Raw genomic sequence first — 19,674 nt, 5'->3', positions numbered from 1 at the left:
AGGCACAGGAAAGAGTTTACACAAGCCTGTAGACACAAATAAATAATGTATAACATGAACCAAGGGGTACTTGGTAATAAGAAATAAAGGCTAAGGGGTACATGGGGCAGTATTGTTTGGGAAACACTGACCTCGATGATGCTTGGATGTCAATTTGGACTTTTAATAAAAAAAACTATTTTCTATCTCAAGATTACTGAATTTACAACAAAATGAATAACTTTAAAGAAAGACAGGATAATCCATAGTCATTCACCAGTTTACCAGTACTCATTGAAAATGACAAAAATGAGGATTATATACAGTTAACCATAAAGGTTGATTGTTGATCATTGTAGGGTATTATTGACGTTATTTCTTTCAATAGCCCCTCAAGGATCAAACATTTGATGATGCGTTTCATTTGAAACCCAGCGCTTTCGTGGAATACCCCGTTTTCATTCACTCGTATCAACTTTTGTTCAGTATTTCAGGAGAATCCACCTGCAGTCTGTTTTATTACTAAAGCTTTTCTTCTGGCTGATGCAGCCACAGGCAGCGCTGCAAGTGAAATAACTCACGAGTAACAGCAGTCTGGATATCACATCTCTGTCTGTCGCAGTGATTTACCAAACGGAACAAAAAAACGTGCACACTTTGCATCTGTTCCCGTGAGCTATTTGAGAACAAGCACACCAGCACGGAGACATTTTAGTATATTAAATCAAATGTTGACTACAAAGCCAGTCAGTAAACAAGGATCTGCTTGATATTTCTTTCTTGTTCACCATCATTTGCTCCTCACCCGGATTGCACATTTTATGTTTTCATTCATCGAATTTGTCTTTTTTTATTTCCTCCGGTGTGAGACAAAGGGATGATTACATCACTGCAGGGGGCACTGAGAGGTTTTTAAAGGAGCAGCATCTCAGATTTGGCATTTGGCCCTGCATAAAAACTGCAACGAGCTGCTGATCCATTTCTACAGAGATTACAGATGCTGAGGCAAAGCAATTACTTTCAGCAAAGAAATTGGTTTATTATGATTTTTCAGTCAGAGTGTGTCTTAAAGGAGGAAACAAGGAACTGCTGAATTGTGGCTGCTGGTTCAGTGAGGGGAGCTTGTGTGCAAAGGAAATTTATGGTAAATGAAAATACACACAAAGAAAGTCACGGAGTGTGAGGCGGTGGCTACTCGGTAATACAAAAGAAAATCTACAGTGTTTTACACTAAACAAGCTGCCATGGTTGCATTATGTCTGCGGGGATGAAAGTCAAACATACATCTTGATAGAAACAGAAACAATATCAATTTGCATTTCTTTGTTAATCCTTTTAATAGAAGAGTCTGTTTTGTTTCTCATATCTAGATTAAATGAAAAGTTCCAATGGGGAATGCAACAAGCCCGCTTTCTCAATGAGGAGTTTAACTATAAAAAGCTGTTTGCAATTTATAACACCACATCTGTCATCTAATGACAAGATGCCAACATTTATCAAATTAATTGCCGTTGAATGGCTATGTCGTCATAGGAAAATTACAGAGGAAATGTTCTCAAGTTCATTTTCCGGCATGTCTGTCCCCTCTGGCTATGCTGTAGCTGAGGCGTCACTTTAACTTTTCACGGTTTCCTATTTTTATTTGAGCCTCAGCCCCTTTTTTTCCTGCTAAATTGTCTCCAAATTGGATATTTAAAGAATTGGAGAACTCAGGGGAGGGGGCTGTTTCCCCTTTTCTGAATAATAATCGAAAATATAGTTGGAGGTTTTGCTCGAAATGAGATTTGTGCTATTATTTTGTAGACAGGTTGGCATCTGTTTTATCTGCAGGGCCCAGACTTGAAAAGGCTTAAGACCTTTAAATCCACTAGCACACTATACAGTATATCAATCAGATTATGGACAGTGAGGTAAGTGAAGATACTGAAACGCACTATTTGACCTCTGATTACACTTTCATTAAATAGCTGGATTAAGGAAAGCAGGCTGAGTGTGGTCAGCATCGTATGGGGATGGGCGAGGCTATAATGTTAGCGCGAATAGGAATTATGTGTCTGTGTGATTGAGGAAGAACAAGAGGTGGGGTTAGACTGGCAGTACAGGGGGGTCGACCCTCATTCTTGGGTCCAATAAAGGCGTTGGCAGTCGTGGCAGATTTATGACTAGCATGCTGAGGGAAAGGCTGAAGGGGGAGGGAAAGGCGGAGCACCGTGGAGGATATCTTATGCCTCCTCTGAGAATTGCTCCCCTTTTCTCTTTAATTTCATGGCTCTCAGTTGGTTGCATGGTGACTGTCTTCTGGCTTGATTGGTATTTATTATTATCTGTCATTCACTTGTAATTTATTATAATTATTTCTATTTCAACAGTGCCATTACAAGGACATTTCATAGCTTTAGGTAACAGTTGCCTTTTCTGTCTGTCACCCACAACTCCTTTCATATCCGTTTAATCTGCTTATTATGTGGGCTAGGTGTTTGTTTCCCAACCGAGTTGATAATTTGTTAGATTTTTGTAGACGTGTGTGCTGTTGATGAGAAACAAAAATCCAAATAAAACACTTTACTTGAAGTTTTATACATAAGGCTGACATTACGCTGTCATTAACATGAATAAGGTGTCATGAAGGCTGTCATTAAGTGTTGTTTGCTAAATTATGACTCCTTTGGAGGCATATTACATCTTTTGGGTTAGGTGGAAGGATCTAGTGTGGTTAGGTAGGGTTAAAATTAGGGTTATAGGTTGGGTAACGAAGGGTTAGGATAATTTTTATGGGTTTTTATTTTTTCCCAACAACTTCTATTTTATTTTTAAATGTATTTTATTCAATTACAGAATATTTTCATTCTAAAAGGTTATTTATATGTAATCCATTAGTTTATAACAAATGGGTCTGTTTTTTTTTCTAAATAATCAAGCCTTTTATAACATTCCACACAACAAAATAAGTATCAAAAGTATGTATGATTCGTGCTGATATTGCATCGGATCGATATCGGCATTGGACAATACTCAAGGCTGCAATATCGGTATTGTATCGGAAGTGAAAAAGTTGTACCGGGACATCCCTAGTAATGAACAACACTTTCAGAGCGCTCCTAAAAACAGGCTTCATGCATATGCATGAGTAGGGATAAACACACATGTTGCTTAAGCATGTGTGTTTATCACAGCAGCAGCAGTGGCAGTAAATCATTAACTGTCTTCCTTTTCCTCCTTACCTCTTCTCACCACAGAAATAGTCCATTTAAGACGATAGTCCATTGATTTGTCGTCGTGTCGCATTTGGTCACAAACACATCAGATCATCCCATAAAGGCAATACAAGGCAGTATAACGGATACTAAAAGTGAAACTGATTGTGAGCCCTCACACTGCACTTCTGTTTATCTCTATACTGGAGTATCTGTATACTGAAGGTAAAGACATCAACTGAAATATTAATTTGCTTTCGTCATGTTTGTTTTACCTCTGAGGGTGCCAGGATGGTCAGGAGGAGGAGTTTCCCCGTTATGACTCATAAGGCGGGAAAAATCCAACTCGCCCATTGGGAGCTGACTTTTTACAGAATGTGGAATAACAAGGGTGGGAGAAAATGGAACTTTTTCAACTTTGACCCTTCGAATGGGGCAAAAGGGATGCACATCACTGTAGCAAAACCATTATAAAGTGATTTTTGTCATAATACTGCTCCTTTAATGACAGCCTTTTTGACACTTCATTCATGCTAATGACAGATGTCATGTCATAATAATGACAGGTGTTATGTCATAATAATGACAGCGTAAGGCCAGCCTTATGTATAAAACTTTAAGTAAAGTGTTACCCAAAAATCATCCAATGAGATTCAGTCAATAATGAGAGGAGTGGTTTGATACACTGAGTTCACGATATCATAAAATAGTTCATAATGGGCTCGTGATAATTATACTATATATTTGGAAGGTGAAAAAAGAACAAAAGTTACAACAAAAAGAAAAGTCATGTCTTTTTTCCCACTTTAACTCGGGACATATATTCACATATTTAATCTGGATAGGACCTTTTCAACTCAATATAGAATATATAAAATAAAAACAAACCATAAAAATCTGGTCTGTAGTAAATTTTGTGGATTTATTTATATGAACCCCCCTGCAATACCACTCATAATCGTCTTGTTTCAATATTGCAATATCTTTTGACACAATATGTCGTCCCATCTTTAATATATATGAATTATAAAAAGTTAAAATGACATTATTTGCTTGTGTCATTTGCAGAGCAGGGAAGTAAAGTAGGCTACATAAAATCAAGGCTGTGTACCTTGATGTGTCAAATTGAAATGTGCTTTTATTCAAATTGTGCACAGGTTAATATTGATGAAAATGTAAAACAAGGTCGGGCAACCTTGATTAAGACAGTACACTGTAGGGTAAACAAACAGACTACATGTCATGCATATAATGTCTGTATAAATCCTATATACAGTAAATATTGCAACCAAGTGTATGCTGGGGCTACTAAGAGCCAATCACTGGCTCTGCTTTGCTTGGCTGAGCTCCATATGGAAGGTCTCAAAAGGACGTTAACATTTACATTTGGCACTTAATTAATTTTAAATGATCACATCAAAAAGTGCACACAGCAGCTCTTCTTTTCATGAAGTCTACACAGGCAGGGTTGGAATCATGCATTCAGATGCAGGAGGACAGCGGTGGCATCTGCTCAGTGTGGGGTGTTGGAGGACGTTTTAATCATAGCTCAAACTTTACAGGGCGTGTGTGTGTGGCCCGTCTACTTGAGTACGAGTGACAGCGAGAAAGTGGGTGTTATTCTTTGGAGATGATTTTAAATGATTGGCCCACTGAGACGGCCTTTGACAGGGTGCCACTTATTATGTCGCAGCTACATGTTACATTGTTCTAATATTGCCCGATTGCCTCATCTTAATGCGCACTTGGCTATGTATAGTGTGAACCATGGGCAGCGCAAAGCAGGGGCTCGGGGGCGCTGAAGCTACCCCTAGGATGCCCATAGCACCCCCAAAAAATTCTGTTGTTTATTTAGATTTTTTTATTTTAGACTACCACAATTTACCTATCATTTGAAAATGAATAAATACATAAATAAAACAAATTTGTAGACTAAAAACATAAATCCAACACAAGGTGATTCGGCCAATGAGCACAGCACGCATTGAACTTTTGACCTTACTTCGCTCTGGGCTACTTCCTCATGTTAGCCAAAACACTAATGTGTTATTACCAAAGGGGAACAACAACATGGATCATTTTTGTAATCCCTAAACGGACCCGAGTGGAATCATAGACTCAATTAAAAACTGGACAAGACGAGTGTGATGCATCGAATGCAGGTAAGGGTGTGTGATCTGACTATATCAGATCGTTAAGGATTAAAACACGACGACGATCTGCCAAATCGTGTAGATGGTAGAACTACTGCAGCTCACGGGGCTGTTTACACACTTTCTTAAAGGGACAGCGTCCTGATTGTGTTTTAGCAACACTATAGAATAAGCCTTTTCACACTCTGGAACTACGCATGCGCGACCTGGGTGGGGGTGTTAGGTCGAGAGGGATATAAGCGTAAACAAGCTTGTTCACTCTGTTAATATTTCCAATTTAACAGTGTTTGTAATTTTATTCCAGAGATCTTTAGTGTTTTAATAGTGTTTATATTATTAATATTACACATATTTGGACTCGAGGAGGGACCAGGGCTTTCCACTGAAGCGACTTTCGGCCGATCTGAGCACTTTTAAAAACCGATGGGAGCAGCTCAGCAGCAGTATGGAAGCAAGGGCAGTCACCTTGCTTCCACACAGGTGACCCCTGGTGCATGACAACACCGACTACCTGGGTCTCCAGCGGGTGGAATTCGGACTCTACCCGGGAATGGTGCACATATGAGCACGTTTGTAAAACGGATGAGAGAAGCAGTATTAAAGCAACAAACATCCTCTGTTTCCACATTTCTTCTCCTAAGCTTTTAACTTGTGATTGTTATATATAGTTTTTCTCTATTTACCTTTATTATTGTTAGTTTCTTTTTTTGATTTGTGTAATGGTTTTAACAACTGTAAAGTGTGTTTGAGTTTTTGAAAAGGGCTTCTAAATAAAATGTATCATTATTATTGATGGGACAAGCGATGCTTCCGAGTGTGAAAAGGACAGTATGAGTTCTCACTTTGAAAAGGTTCATTTATGAGCTACACCGTTTACTAACCAGGTCCATGATTATTTTTTATTAGGCTATTATTATAATTCAATTTACAAATTTGAAGGAAGTGCACAAGATGGACACTAAACAGGCCTATAAGTGAAACCGCACTGATCAGCTGATTGGTCACTGTTTAAAAAGTCAGGAAAAACCTGAATTTTCAGCTTGTGTGCGACATTAGCTTTAGCAGCTGACTCTGCATTTCTGCCTTGGAGACTAACACCACGTTTACGCAAAAAATATTTCAAGGAATCAACGCTCTAACAGTAAAAATAATCTAAATCTCTGTCAGAGTCATTGTCAGCCAAGGCGACCATTGAACTCACGCGCCAGAACTGAACAAGAGCGAGAGTTCCGAGAGTGTGAAAAGGCTCATTTAATCACACATTTTAGCCTTAATAAAGTAAAAAGTGCCTCAAAATGTTGATATTGTGCTGCTAGTGATTAATATAGGCAGTGGCTATCCATACGTTTGCCGTATCTATATACTGACATTCTATCCGTATGCAGCGCCCTTCATTGGCCAGTTTAGGTCACGTGATAGGTCAGTCATTGGTGGAACAATAACCCTAAAAATTGTTTCGATATAGGGTTATAACCTAAACCTAACCTTAGACCTAACCCTAACCCTAAGACACTACGTACGTGTACTTTGGTAAACGTACCAATAGCACCAGGGGTTGTCCGTACGTTAACCGTACGAATAGACACTTTCAATAATAAAAGGGTCTTTGTGGCATTTTTATCCACTGACTTTGACCCATTTTTGTTTTTCTTGTAAAACTATGTTGAAAAAAATAAAACTATAGATATGAATACTGGTCCATATCACCCAGGCCTAATGTAACCAAAGAAGTAACATTTTATCTTGTTAAGGATATTATTGTCCAAACTGTGTGAAATAAGGTGTTCAAACACTGCTTAGAGTAGGATTTTATTAACATGAGTGTGTTACCTAAAAAAAAAAAAAAGAAAACATTAGACTGATCTGCTGCCTTGTTATGTAGCAAGTGTTGCTAATGCTAATGCTACACCACTTTAGTTAAACAAAGTAAAGAGACTGTGTGTGACTATAAGAACATGTCGGCCTTTTTGTTTGGAACCAGTTTGATGAATTGCTTACATACATTTTTAAAGAATCTTTTTAAATTACCCTGACTTTTATCCTTTTTTTTCCATGGAGGGGGATGGTTTTAAGTAGGTGAATTGGTTTGTTTTATTGGTAAATAACTTTAAAATAGTTTAAATGATTTGAATGAAAAAATCTTGATAAAATTGTGATTGTGATTCTATCTAGAAAAAAATTGTCATATATGTCTGTAGCCTATTGTGAATTTAATGGTGATTGAGTAAATTCTGACTCCTTGTGGTTATCTCTATGTGATGTTTGTTCATATTAGGGCTGTGTTTTGTTCGTCGCTGTGTCGTTAACTGGCAGCATTGGTTTTTGATTTTTGAATCTGAGGCTGAAATGTGCACAAACAAAGTAAACTTGTGTCAGTTGCTTGCTGTGTGTGTGTTGAATCATATATTCATACAGAGGTGTGTTTACTTAGGTAGGCTTGTGAACGTATATGAGCTAGCCTTGTGTCTACCACGTGTGTGTTGCAGTAGAAATTAAACTGGTAACCGGCGTGGGGGAACCCCTAATCTCAGACCACCCTCGCCGAAAAGTTGAGCAACCCCATAGCACCTGCAGAGGAAAATGTCTGGAGCCGCCCTTGGTGTGAACATCTTGATTTCACTCATCTGTTACCAAATTATTTTCAATTTATTTTTTCTTTTACATTAAGGGTGTCTCGATCAAATATTGTTTGCAACTAAAATCTCTAATATAAGCATCCCGATACATATTTAGTTTTTATTAGATTTATTGAGGTTATTTTTCAGGTTTGTTATTTATTTTTATTTAGTTGTAGAATATTCTGCTGTAGAATATTAACATACAGTATACGTTAGAGGTCGACCAATATGGGATTTTCAAAGGCCGATGCAGATACTGATTTAAAAAAAAAAAAAAAATCAGCACATTAATTATGAAAGACAATTGAAACACTCATATGATATAAATGTATATATTAGAAATTAAATGAAATACACCAGTAGATCTCTTAACATTGATTGAACTTTAAATATACCCGTACACAACCAAGTAAAACAAAAAGTACAGGACGGGTAAGTAGCAGTAAAGCACGACTGCAATGTGCAAGTAGTCGGTTTAAACTATTTCAAGCTTCCAGTAAGTTCACAGTGATATAACAGGATAAGGATATTTGATCAGACACTATTATATTATATTATATCCTTATCCCATATCATATTTGTATTTGTAAGTCTATTGGCTTCTACCTTTCCCATGCACGTGCTGTTATTAATATAACTTTTGTTGTTGTTGTATATTCATACATCCGAATTGATGTTTTTTATGTTCTTTCTTTTTTCCTCTAAAGTGGTAATTTAATAAAAAATAAATAAAATAATAATAAAAATCAACCAATGGCTGATATATCGGTCGATTGGTTAATAATAAAAGAGTCAGTTTTTCTCCTACTGTTGCTGACTATTGTTCTGTGTTTGAGTAATATCACTTGAACAAGCCTTTTCTAATATTTAACACAAAAAAATAAGTAATAAAAGTATGTATGATTTGTGCTGATATCGTATCAGATTGATATCAGTATCATTCAATACCCAAGGCAGCAAAATCAGTATCATAGGACACAACTGTTTTACACCAATAATTGCACGTTGACAGTTATTTGTCACTGACCTTATTATTTGAATAAAATCAAGACTTGTTCTAACTTTACTTTATCTAATTCATTTTGCCTGCAGAATAAAATTACACATTGTTTAGGTTTATCAACAAATCTACCAAAACCTTTTACATACAGTAGGGCTGGGCAAATAAAATCGATTTAATTGATTTATCGAATTTGTAGATAAAAATGATTTTTATTTTGCAAATTTGAGTTTAAATTTAAAAAAAAAAAAAAATTATTATTATTAATAATAATAATAATAATAATAATAATAATAATAATAATTATTATTATTATTATCATCATTATTTATTCTATTTTTTTTGGACGTTTTTGCGTTCCGTCCTTGTGGGTTACCGTAGCGCGCTATGATCCAGCCCTCTTTACTTACATTTGATTAGTAGGTTTTATGTGTGCCACAGGCATGTTTAATTCGCACTATGCTGAGATGCTAAGGGAAGAGTTTATTATTTTTTTTAATTGTAATGTTATATGTTGTAAAATATGTCATTTTCTGATTTCTTAATCAGAAAATGTAAGCTACTGTGAAGTTGCTGTTGCATTTTTGCTTAAACCTGGGTTAAAGCTTGAAATAGTTCAATGACAGAGCCTCATTTACCTTTTATTTTGGGATTGTTCTATGCATTCTATCTCTTGAGAACAATCACAGCAATAAAGTTGCACTTTTAACAATATATCTGACGTCTGCAGTCATTTTTAAGTGCATTGGAAATAAAAAAATCCAAAATAGTATCAAAACTCAAATTTTTCTTTAAAAATGTTTTTTGGAGATTTTTTTTTTTTCTCGGCCATATCGCCCAACCTTACCCTGACATCATATACACAATCCCTAATGAATTTATAGTTAATAGTTTTGGTTTGGTTTTCTAAAGGTTTTTAATCAACAGCTGACCTGTGAATGGGATAATGTCCTGCTGTTGATCTTGTTTTGGAAAGATCTTTATGTTGCCATGACAGCAGAGCACCAGATATTCCCATGTGGTGTTGTTTTCCACCTGCAGCAGGAAAAAAGCTGTTTTCCTCCCATACAATGTTTCCATGTAAATATTTTACAGGAATGTGTAGGTGCTACAGCACATGGTTAGAGGCAGCATTAGGCTTTTTTTGTCTTGCCAATAGCTTCCAGTGGAAATCAATGAGTTCACAGTTTTGTCAAGAGGATTTCTGCCTCGCTTTTAGAAGCTGTATTTTGTACCTTTTTTTCTTTTTTAAGTAGGAGACGGTTAGGAACACTGGAGATTTAAGGAAAGCAAGGCAGGTCAGAGGTCATTTAGATGAAAAGGGCGGCTGGGAATTCCACAAAAAAGGAAACACAATACATTTGTTCACCAAAAGAAAGGGAGAGTGAACAAAAAGCACAGAGCATGAGAAGCAGAAAGAGAGAAAGTGACTCAAGGCAATGTTAGAAGCAGTGTCTGAGCTGTGATGAGGTCAGATGGAAACCTGGTGTTTGACGACCACAGGCTATAGTGACCCATTAAAGGCCTCGGAAAAACTCAACCCAACCCGCCCACTGGAAGCTGCAGGTCATGCACACATTGGAATGCATTAACATAAGTAGGAATGCAATACAGGTGAGGGTAGGAAAATCCTGTTTGGGGGCCGGCAGTTTGCTACACGTGGAGATTCCTAATGGATTCTTCTAAATTAAATGCTCCATAAACTTCTCAATGAGCGGTATCTATCAATCATTCTACACGTTTCTTTTTTGCTGATGTCACACACTGTGCACCTTTAGAGTCCAATGATTTTGATTTTAACCACATCTTATGATAGCGGTGTATGTTATTCTTTTGTTATTAGTGGTTGGGGCACAGACAGCAGCTCATGGTGTATTTTATTGTTATGTGTTTTTTTTTTTTGCCCAGCTCTAATAAATATATATATATTAGAGCTGGGCAAAAAAATATTTAATTGATTATATAAAAACAATTATTTTGCAAATTCAAGTTTAAATTTTTTCGCGTTCCAATGTGAGCCAGCCCCCTCTTTGTTTACATTTGTTTACCCTTTGAGTAGGCTATATGTGTGCCACAGGCATGTATAATTTTTTATTCACACTATGTTGAGATGCTAAGGGAAGAGTTTATAATTTTTTTAATTGTAATGTTATATGTTATAAAATTTTTAGATTTTTCAGTCAGAAAATTGAAGCTACTGTGAAGTTGCTGTTGCACTTTTGCTTAAAACTGGGTTAAAGCTTGAAATAGTTGAATGACAGAGTCTCATTTACTTTTTATTTTGGGATTATTCTATGCATTTTAACTCTTGAGGACAATCACAGCAGTAAAGTTGCACTTTTGACAATATATTTGATGTCTGCAGTCATTTTTAAGTGCATAAAAAAAAAATTGAAAATTGAATCGAAACTCATACTCAAATCGGAGATTTTTTTTTTAAGGCAAAATCGCCCAGGCCTTTTATACATATATATATATATTTGTTTTAGGTGTATTAGGGATAAAAACAGACCAATTTCATTATTCTCAGAGGCCCTCATTGGCTTGTGAGGCTCTGTGCAATTGCAAAGTCTGCCTATAGTCAGACACGTCCATATTCATTGTGTTTTCTTTGACTTGTTGATCCTCATACTTAGACTTTCCTTAAACTTTATTCATATCACACCAGTTACTAAGTAAAGGTAACTAACTGTATTTGGTTGTTTTTTATGTTCACATGTATAAGATGGTAATAATTAAAATCGGAATCACTCTGCAGGTAGATCAAGTTATGAAGTTATGCTGCTTCACAGTTTTGGTTCTCAGTCATGTCAGTCTTTCTTTATAATAGTGTATTTGCTTTAAAAAAAAGTTCACATTAATTTCTAAAGAGTTTGTCAGCGTTTGGGTTCTGGTTACTTGTTCTACAAACTAGAAACGTCGCTGTTACACGAAAGATTGTTTCAAAGGAATTATAGAAAATCTGTTGCCTCAATTCAATTGCCCTGTCGTCAGCCTTTGGCTTTTTTATGGAATATTATTGAAGGTTCTTGAAGTCCGAAGAGCTTTCAGATCATGCAGTGTCACTGTAACGCTATCCAAATACAGTACAGTTATGCAGAGGGTTCTCAAGTAGTGGCACCGAGGGTAAGTAAAGGCAACAACATGAGATTGTTTTCCTTCTAGTCTTTAGATTGCTTGATCCAATGTGGCCAGAGTGAAGACTTCTCTCATTTACTAACAATACTCCTTGCCAACAGCCTTTTTAACCAAGCATGTTAGTAAGTGCAGTACTATCTGTAATTACTTCCTCCACAGCCTGTCATTATTGCTATTGGTTAGGGTTTTACAGTATGTCAGTGATTGTGCTTCTATGTAATCAGTGAGCCTAAAGCTTTTTGCTTGATGTTCCGTGTGTTTTGCTGACAGCGTGTTCAGGCTGACTGTGGACGCACAACACGTTCTGTCTCCATGTGGCAGTGGGTTTTAAAACAAGGTATGGAAGAAGAGAAAAAGAAGCCACGTGGTTATTCACAATGTCTGGTAAAAACAGCTGGAGGAATGATTTCCTTTAAATGTCAGTTTGGGATGCTGGATATGGTATTCTCTCATTTTAACAGTTTTTTTCCTTCCACACCCTGTACTTTGGTTACTAACAAACAGTAAGTGTTTGTTTGGTCACATTCGCTCCAAACAAGTCATAGAGAGAGAGTAATGCTTGTAACAGAATTTAAGAAAACACTCCAGGTCAGTTTGCAGATAGTTTCAATCCTGTTTGTTGACCTCTACCTTCCCTGGCTCCTCCCCTTTTCTCTGTTGGAGAGAATGATAGCATCCACTACAGCAGTGTTTCTCAAATGGGTACGCGATGTCACTACAGGGGGTGTTTGAAAGAGAGAGGGAAAATGAATCTGCTACTACTTTCTTTCTGGCCACCTTATACTCTTAAACATGTTCATAAATAATTCCTTACCCCTTTAGCACCGAAAGAATATCTGTAATATTACGTGAATATCTGTAAAAGTCACGTTTTTCTATTAGCTCTGTCTGCGAGCATAGCATCTCTTCTTCACTGCACAAAATAGCTGCATCCCAACCTACCACTGGGTTACCAGTGCCCTCTGCTGGTCCAAACAAAGATCTGATGTATATATAATGCAGACTGTTTATTTTTTTTTTTAAGTCCAATTGTTAAGGCACAAAATACATTTTCAGTTGCACTTTTAAAAAGAAAAAGAACTATTATGCAGTTTTGCATTGTTTACTATAGAACCAGAATTTAAATAAATAGGCTTCTTCTTCATTTGTATTATTCGTTTATTTATTTCATTCAAGATTTATTTTTAATTCAATTGCATTGTTCTGAATAGTTTATCAAGGGATTCTTTTGACAATTAAAAATCAAAGGAAAATAGTACAGTATTTTTTAGTTTTTTTCCCAAAAAAAATAAAGGAATATTTTTCAATCATTATTTGTCTGCAGTCCCATTTTGTAAAATAAATTGTGAGAGAATTGTATCGTGAATCAAATCGTATCGGGAGTTGAGTGAATCGTTACATCCCTAAATGAAAGCAATAAACATATGTTTATTTTTAGTTAAAAATGATAATCATACGACATATTACCAGCAACTCACAAAACAACAACAAAAACACACAAGATAAGAGAAAAATATACTCCATAAAAAGAACAGACAAACAACAACAAATTACACAAGATGACACTAAAAACGAACACAGCAAGAGGGAAAAATACTTACTATTACCAGCAACACACAAAATGACAACAAAGACACACTAAATGAGAGAAAAATACACAAGATTACTACAAAACACCCAAAATTAACAGAAATATACAAAACAACATAAGAAACAACCAAATGACAACAAAAACACACACAGACAATAATTTAAATAAAACCAACGCGCAAAAAATATACTGAATAATAAAAAGAACAGACAACCAACAAAGAATATGACAAAATGACACCAAAAACACATCAAATGACACAGGCTTAGTGGTAAAGGAATCAAGCTTCTAATTGGAGGGTCACCAGTTTGAATCTCACCTGGGCCGTCACTGTGGGATGTTGCTCCTCAGGTATGGGTTAAATGCAGAGAAAGAATGTCATGTATGTAGCTCTACTTATGTGACAACAATAAAGTTGATCTATCAGGAAAGAGATGACCAGAAATGATAATAACTATAGAAATAAATCTATTCAGAAGACACTAAATACTGTTTCATTCCACTTATTTACAAAATGAGACTCTTCACAATGTGTTATCACTCATTTATTCCATCATTATGCTCTAGTTGTTTTTGTTGTAGTCGAATAAAGGGGGTACTTGGATTCAGAAATAAGAGAATGGGGGAACTTTAGCCTAAAAGGTTTGAGAACCACTGCACTGCAGAACAGAAACAGGTCAATTAGTGTCTGTAAGACAATAAAAAAGTCTCTGGAGGTTCTGTAATCCATGCTCAAATTATTTGTGACCCACTTTTTTCCTCCATTTTTTTTTTTTTTTTTTTTTAAACGTGGCCTTTATTATTTTCTGTTTAAGCGTTGCGTTTTTGCGCGAACGTGTGAACAAAGAAGCAAGAAAAATTCATTTTGTGTGCCCCAGTTTCCTGTTCGGCATTAATTAGCGTTGGAAATTAACTCTGTAAGGCTTGTGGCAACCTTCTGAGAGGATTAAAGCAATCAGTAAATTTAATACATGAGCTTATGCTTGTGCGGGAGGTCTGTCTTTCTACCTTTGTCAGAGCAGAGTCTGACTTAAGATTTATCAGTCCAGTTCATACGTATTTCATTCATTTGATGTCTTTGTTGTGATTTTGAAATCAAAAATTGTCAACCTACTTCACTGCGGACGTGAGAAGTATGGGGACTTTAGTAGGATAGGATGTAAAAGATGCTAACTCAGCGCTTGGTTCTCTCTCACAGACGGTCACTTCCCGGGGACTCCTCCTCCTCCATCGTACGGATACGATGCAGACCGAGCAGAAGAGCAGCGGAGGCATCACGACATCCTTCCGTACATCGATGACTCACCGTCTTCTTCTCCTCACCTCAGCTCTAAAAGCCGCAGCAGCCGGGACACACTGTCCTCTGGATCGTTGGAGTCCTCCAAATCGGTGAGAATGCAATGCTGCTCTCTGAGGTTTCACACTGATCTAAAAACAGAAATGAAGTACAGTAGAAACAATCATCTCTTAGTTGTGAAAGGAAAATCCTTAATGAAATATGTCTCATATCTACTCATTTTTCATTAGGAAATGTGTTTTGTTCAGAGGTGTAAAAAGTACTGATATATCCTACTCAAGTACTCATGTACAAGTACAAGTAAGTTATACATAAAATACTCAAGTACAAGTAATAAGTAGCTCAATTAAATAGTACTCAAAGTAAAAGTTACTAGTTACTTTAACCCAGCACGTTTATTCTTGGTAATAAATCTTGGTACGGTTCCCTTGCGTACAGTAAATATCTGCGTATAAACTTAATAAGGAAGCGACCAAATGTTGCACAATTGGAACTTCATTTATTTTCCACAAACAAAGGCATCTGTATAAAATAAAAGGTTCGTCAAAATGTACAATTATTTTTTAAATAAAATAACACCAATAAATTCAAGTCAAAATGATCAGGCTCTAAGTATAGCTACTAGGGGTGTTGAAAAAAAATAGATTCGGCAATATATCGCGATATTACGTCTGCCGATTTTTTTTTTTTTTTTAATTAAAAAAAAAAAGAAGTAATTTTTTAGTTTATTTATTTATTTATTTATTTTTACCTTTATTTAACCAGGGAAGTCTTTTCCACTGCAGGAGACATTGTAACTGCACAAAGAAGTGCTGAAACCTGGACATGTTGACCAGCTTGTATTTTTTCAACAAAAATCTAAAAAGAAAGTACTAACTTTCTGCATTTATTTGTTGTTCTCGGCATAAATACCTCAGTTAAGTTGCACTAAAGTCATGTTGGCTTAAAAGCCACAGGCACATTGCACGTTATTTTTTATTTTAAGTTGTTGGCACATGGCATGTTAAAGCCAATGTTTTGAGTGTAAAATATGCCAATAAAATATATTTCATACATTATGTTCTCATGAAGGTGTACACATTTACAGATTAGTTGTTTCTTAAGTCATATAAAGAAGAAAAAATCCCAATAATCGCCTTATACTTTAATATCGGGATGTATTGTATTGTATCGCATCGTACCTATGTATCAGATATGAATTGTTTCGCCAGATGCCAGGCAATACACACCCCTAATAGCTATATTTATTAACTTTAAAATATTGCCATGTAGGGCTGCACGATTATGGCTAAAATGATAATCATGATTATTTTGATCACTATTGTAATCACAATTATAATCACAATTATTAATCATATTAGGGAAAAATCTGTTTTTTAATTGCACTACTTTTAAACAGACAATATGTACAGTTTGCAGTGCCAAATTAATATTTAAAATAGAATTATAATTTTTTTTTAAAAAAAGGAAAAATGTGCCAAAGGCTAAGTAAATAAATACATTATTACAGAGTGCAGAGCCTATATTTTATATTTAAATATTGTCGACGATCAGGTTGATTTAATCGTGGCAACCTAAATTGTGATCACTATTAAAATTTGATTAATTGTGCAGCCCTAGTGCCATGCAAAATGTGCCACAATAGGTGACACTATAATAGGTAGAAGCCCTAACCTGAACCCAACAAAGTGGCTGGGCGTTGATCAGAAACGGCATGACTAAGAACATATGGATTATTTGATTGTTGTCTGGTCATTGAATATTTTTGGAGTTTCACAATGTCCATTGATTATTTTAAAACAAAAGAAAAATAATTTACTCAGTAACAGTTGGGTGTAGAAATGTAACGCATGACTTTGCTTCTTTCAAAACCTAATTAAACACAAGTAAAATCACTGATTTAGAAACATATATATAAAAATTACCCATAAAAGCAACTCAATTACAGTAACGTGAGTACTTGTAATCCGTCACTTTCACCTCTGGTTTTGTTTTGCTGGTTTTGAACTCAGGCAGGTCAGAAAAGTTACTGATTAATAAATATGTTTGTTGCTTCCTAAAAAGTGCTCCTTTAACTTAAAAAAATACAACCGTTTCTTTTATGTCACTCGGATTCACTACAAGCCATGTTTAGTGTTGAATTGAGATCAACTACAGCTGTAAATCAGCTTAATAGATTTGCATCTACAACTTTCTTTTCTCTCTGCACACCAAGAACTGTGCGTACAAAAAGCCGTCATCAATTGAGAAATGCTGCCCTTTCAGAGGATTGATAAAGCTCAATACCTCCTGCCTCATAACCTTTGAAGCATCCATCCAGTGAGGAAGCCCATCCGCCTTAAGGGGTTGGATTCTTTTTATTCCCTCATCGGGGGTATTATGTGGAGTTAACTATCAGTCTCCATCACTCCATCATTGCTTTCATCCTCTTATCCTCCCGCCTGCACCCTCCTCCTTTCTCATCTGCAGTGAGAAAATCAGTGAACTATGACATCTTGTGCACGAGTACACGCACAATGTGTACAAGCATTACATTTCTAAGCCTGAATGCATGGGTTTGCATACATGCATTTAAATGTTTCTCATTTAAAACGGATAGTCCCAATAATCGAACATCATTTACTGCAAAAAGGAAGGAAAAATGGCAAAATTGTCTGACATTTTTGCTCATTGCATTGTGGGATGTGGAGTCCCGTAAACGGATGCATAGAAGTGATTTTACGTCTTTCTTACTCTGATTTCTTCTTTAGTTGTCAGTTTTTTGCCAGACAAGGACAGTGGTTCGCTTGAGACCAATTTTGTGTCAGAATAAAGTAAAACCACAACCCATAATGCATTGCATGAACATAGGGTTGGGCGATTTTGCCTAAGAAAAATTCAAGTTTTGATTTTTTTTTGTCAATGCACTTAAAAATGACTGCAGACATCAGATATATTGTAAAAGTGCAACTTTATTGCTGTGATTGTCCTCAAGAGTCAAAATGCATTGAATAATCCCAAAATAAAAAGTAAATGAGACTCTGTCATTCAACAATTTTAAGCTTTATACCAGGTTTAAGCAAAAGTGCAACAGCAACTTCACAGTTGTCATGGTTTGTGGATGGTGGTGTGGAGATGGAGGCAGAATGCAGGCATAGCGTTCCTGGAACCAGCACATGTTTATTCCAAACTAAAAACCAAAAGGGCAGCACAAAGAAATCAGAGAACAAATGCAGCAGGACACAAGGGTAGTTGACAATACACAATGATCAAGTAAATGTACTATGGCCAAGCACTCAGCTAAATAGTGAGGGAAGCTTGATTGGGAACAGGCCACACCTGGGTGGAAAACATGAGCTGGCTAATCAGTCAGAAACCAAGCACACAGACATCACTGGGGGTGGAGCCACAAGCAGGAATACCTGAAACACAAAGACAAGAGTTAAACACAGGAGGCCAGACTCAAACAACATAACATTACAATTAAAAAAATTATAAACTCTTCCTTTAACGACCTAGCATAGTGCAAATAAAAATGAAACGTGCCTGTGGCACACATATAGCTACTCAAAGGGTGAACACATGTAAACAAAAAGCGGGCTGGCTCACATCGCGCTACGGTAACCCACAAGGACGGAACGGAAATGCGAAAAAGTCCAAAAAAAATGAGAATAATAAAAACTTTTAAACTCGAATTTGCAAAATAAAAATCATTTTATCTATAAATTTGATTAATCGATTTAAATCAATTTTTTGCCCAGCTGTACGTGAACATTTCAGTGGATATGAAAACAAACTTTAAGCTGCAATTTTAACTTGTTTCCTTTCTTTTTGGAGTAAATGAAGTATGACTCTTGATCAATGAGGCACACTTTATGATTTTATCTAATAAAAAAAGGATCAGGGGTAACAGACTTGTTAAAGTATATTACCTTGTCAAATATTACCATATTATTTTATTCTTTTTACATTGTTGTTAAGACAAATTGATATGATCTATTTTATGAGGGATATTTTATAGTCTAAAGTTATTGTGGAAAATGATACGGTAACACTGCTATGGACAGAATAGTTAAATCAATGGTTATAAAGCTTAATCAGAGGCTTAACAAACCCCAGTCTTAGCTTTTACTGGTAAGTTATCAATCTGATTAATGACTGCAATCAATAAATGCTCAGTCCCCTGCCTGCGCTGGGCCTTTAACCTCTGAACTTTAACCTGCACTCACATGCTCACACAGTCATCCTTTCATTTATTCATTCATTCATTCATCGTCTGACCCGCTTGTTCCTGTTCGGGGCCACAGGGGCCTGCTGGTGATTCCTTTTGTTTCAAGCACAACTGAAAGATAATCCTACATATTGGTTGATTTATTCAATCAATTATATTCATTAGAATCTCAAAGGTCTACAAGATCAAATCTGTCGAGTGCATCATCTGACGGTCATGAATATTTATCAGACAGGACTATAATATTCTCACACTATTCTGTCTACCATCAGGATAGAGTTACCATCGTCCCTGATCTGACCTTGGATCATTCTCCACTCCATTATCGCTCAAGCCACAGCCTTTTTCCTTATTTGACAAGTCAGAACCCAGAGCAGCTTTGATTGGCTCAGTAGGAGCTGATGTTTGCACGACGTCATCGTTATGAGTCATCACCATCAGCAGAACTGGGAGTATAATTTTGGGTTCCGGCGCTGGTTCTCCGAAGATCTGGG

The 19,674-nt window shown here is 36.2% G+C and overlaps 1 protein-coding gene across 2 annotated transcripts in view; it reads left to right on the top strand.

The window, feature by feature from the left end:
• The window catches only part of LOC114473177 (breakpoint cluster region protein-like), a 106,997-nt gene that overhangs the window by 41,694 nt on the left and 45,629 nt on the right, over positions 1-19,674 (top strand). For both annotated transcript variants that reach the window (XM_028462607.1, XM_028462608.1), the window contains exon 2: positions 14,872-15,062. In XM_028462607.1, coding sequence (XP_028318408.1) covers positions 14,872-15,062 — 191 coding nt within the window. The remainder of the gene's footprint in view (positions 1-14,871; positions 15,063-19,674) is intronic.

This window comes from Gouania willdenowi, chromosome 12, assembly GCF_900634775.1.
Source record: "Gouania willdenowi chromosome 12, fGouWil2.1, whole genome shotgun sequence".
NCBI classification, from domain to species: domain Eukaryota; kingdom Metazoa; phylum Chordata; class Actinopteri; order Blenniiformes; family Gobiesocidae; genus Gouania; species Gouania willdenowi.
Note: the sequence above shows the minus strand (reverse complement) of the source record. Positions and strands in the feature narration are given on the sequence as shown.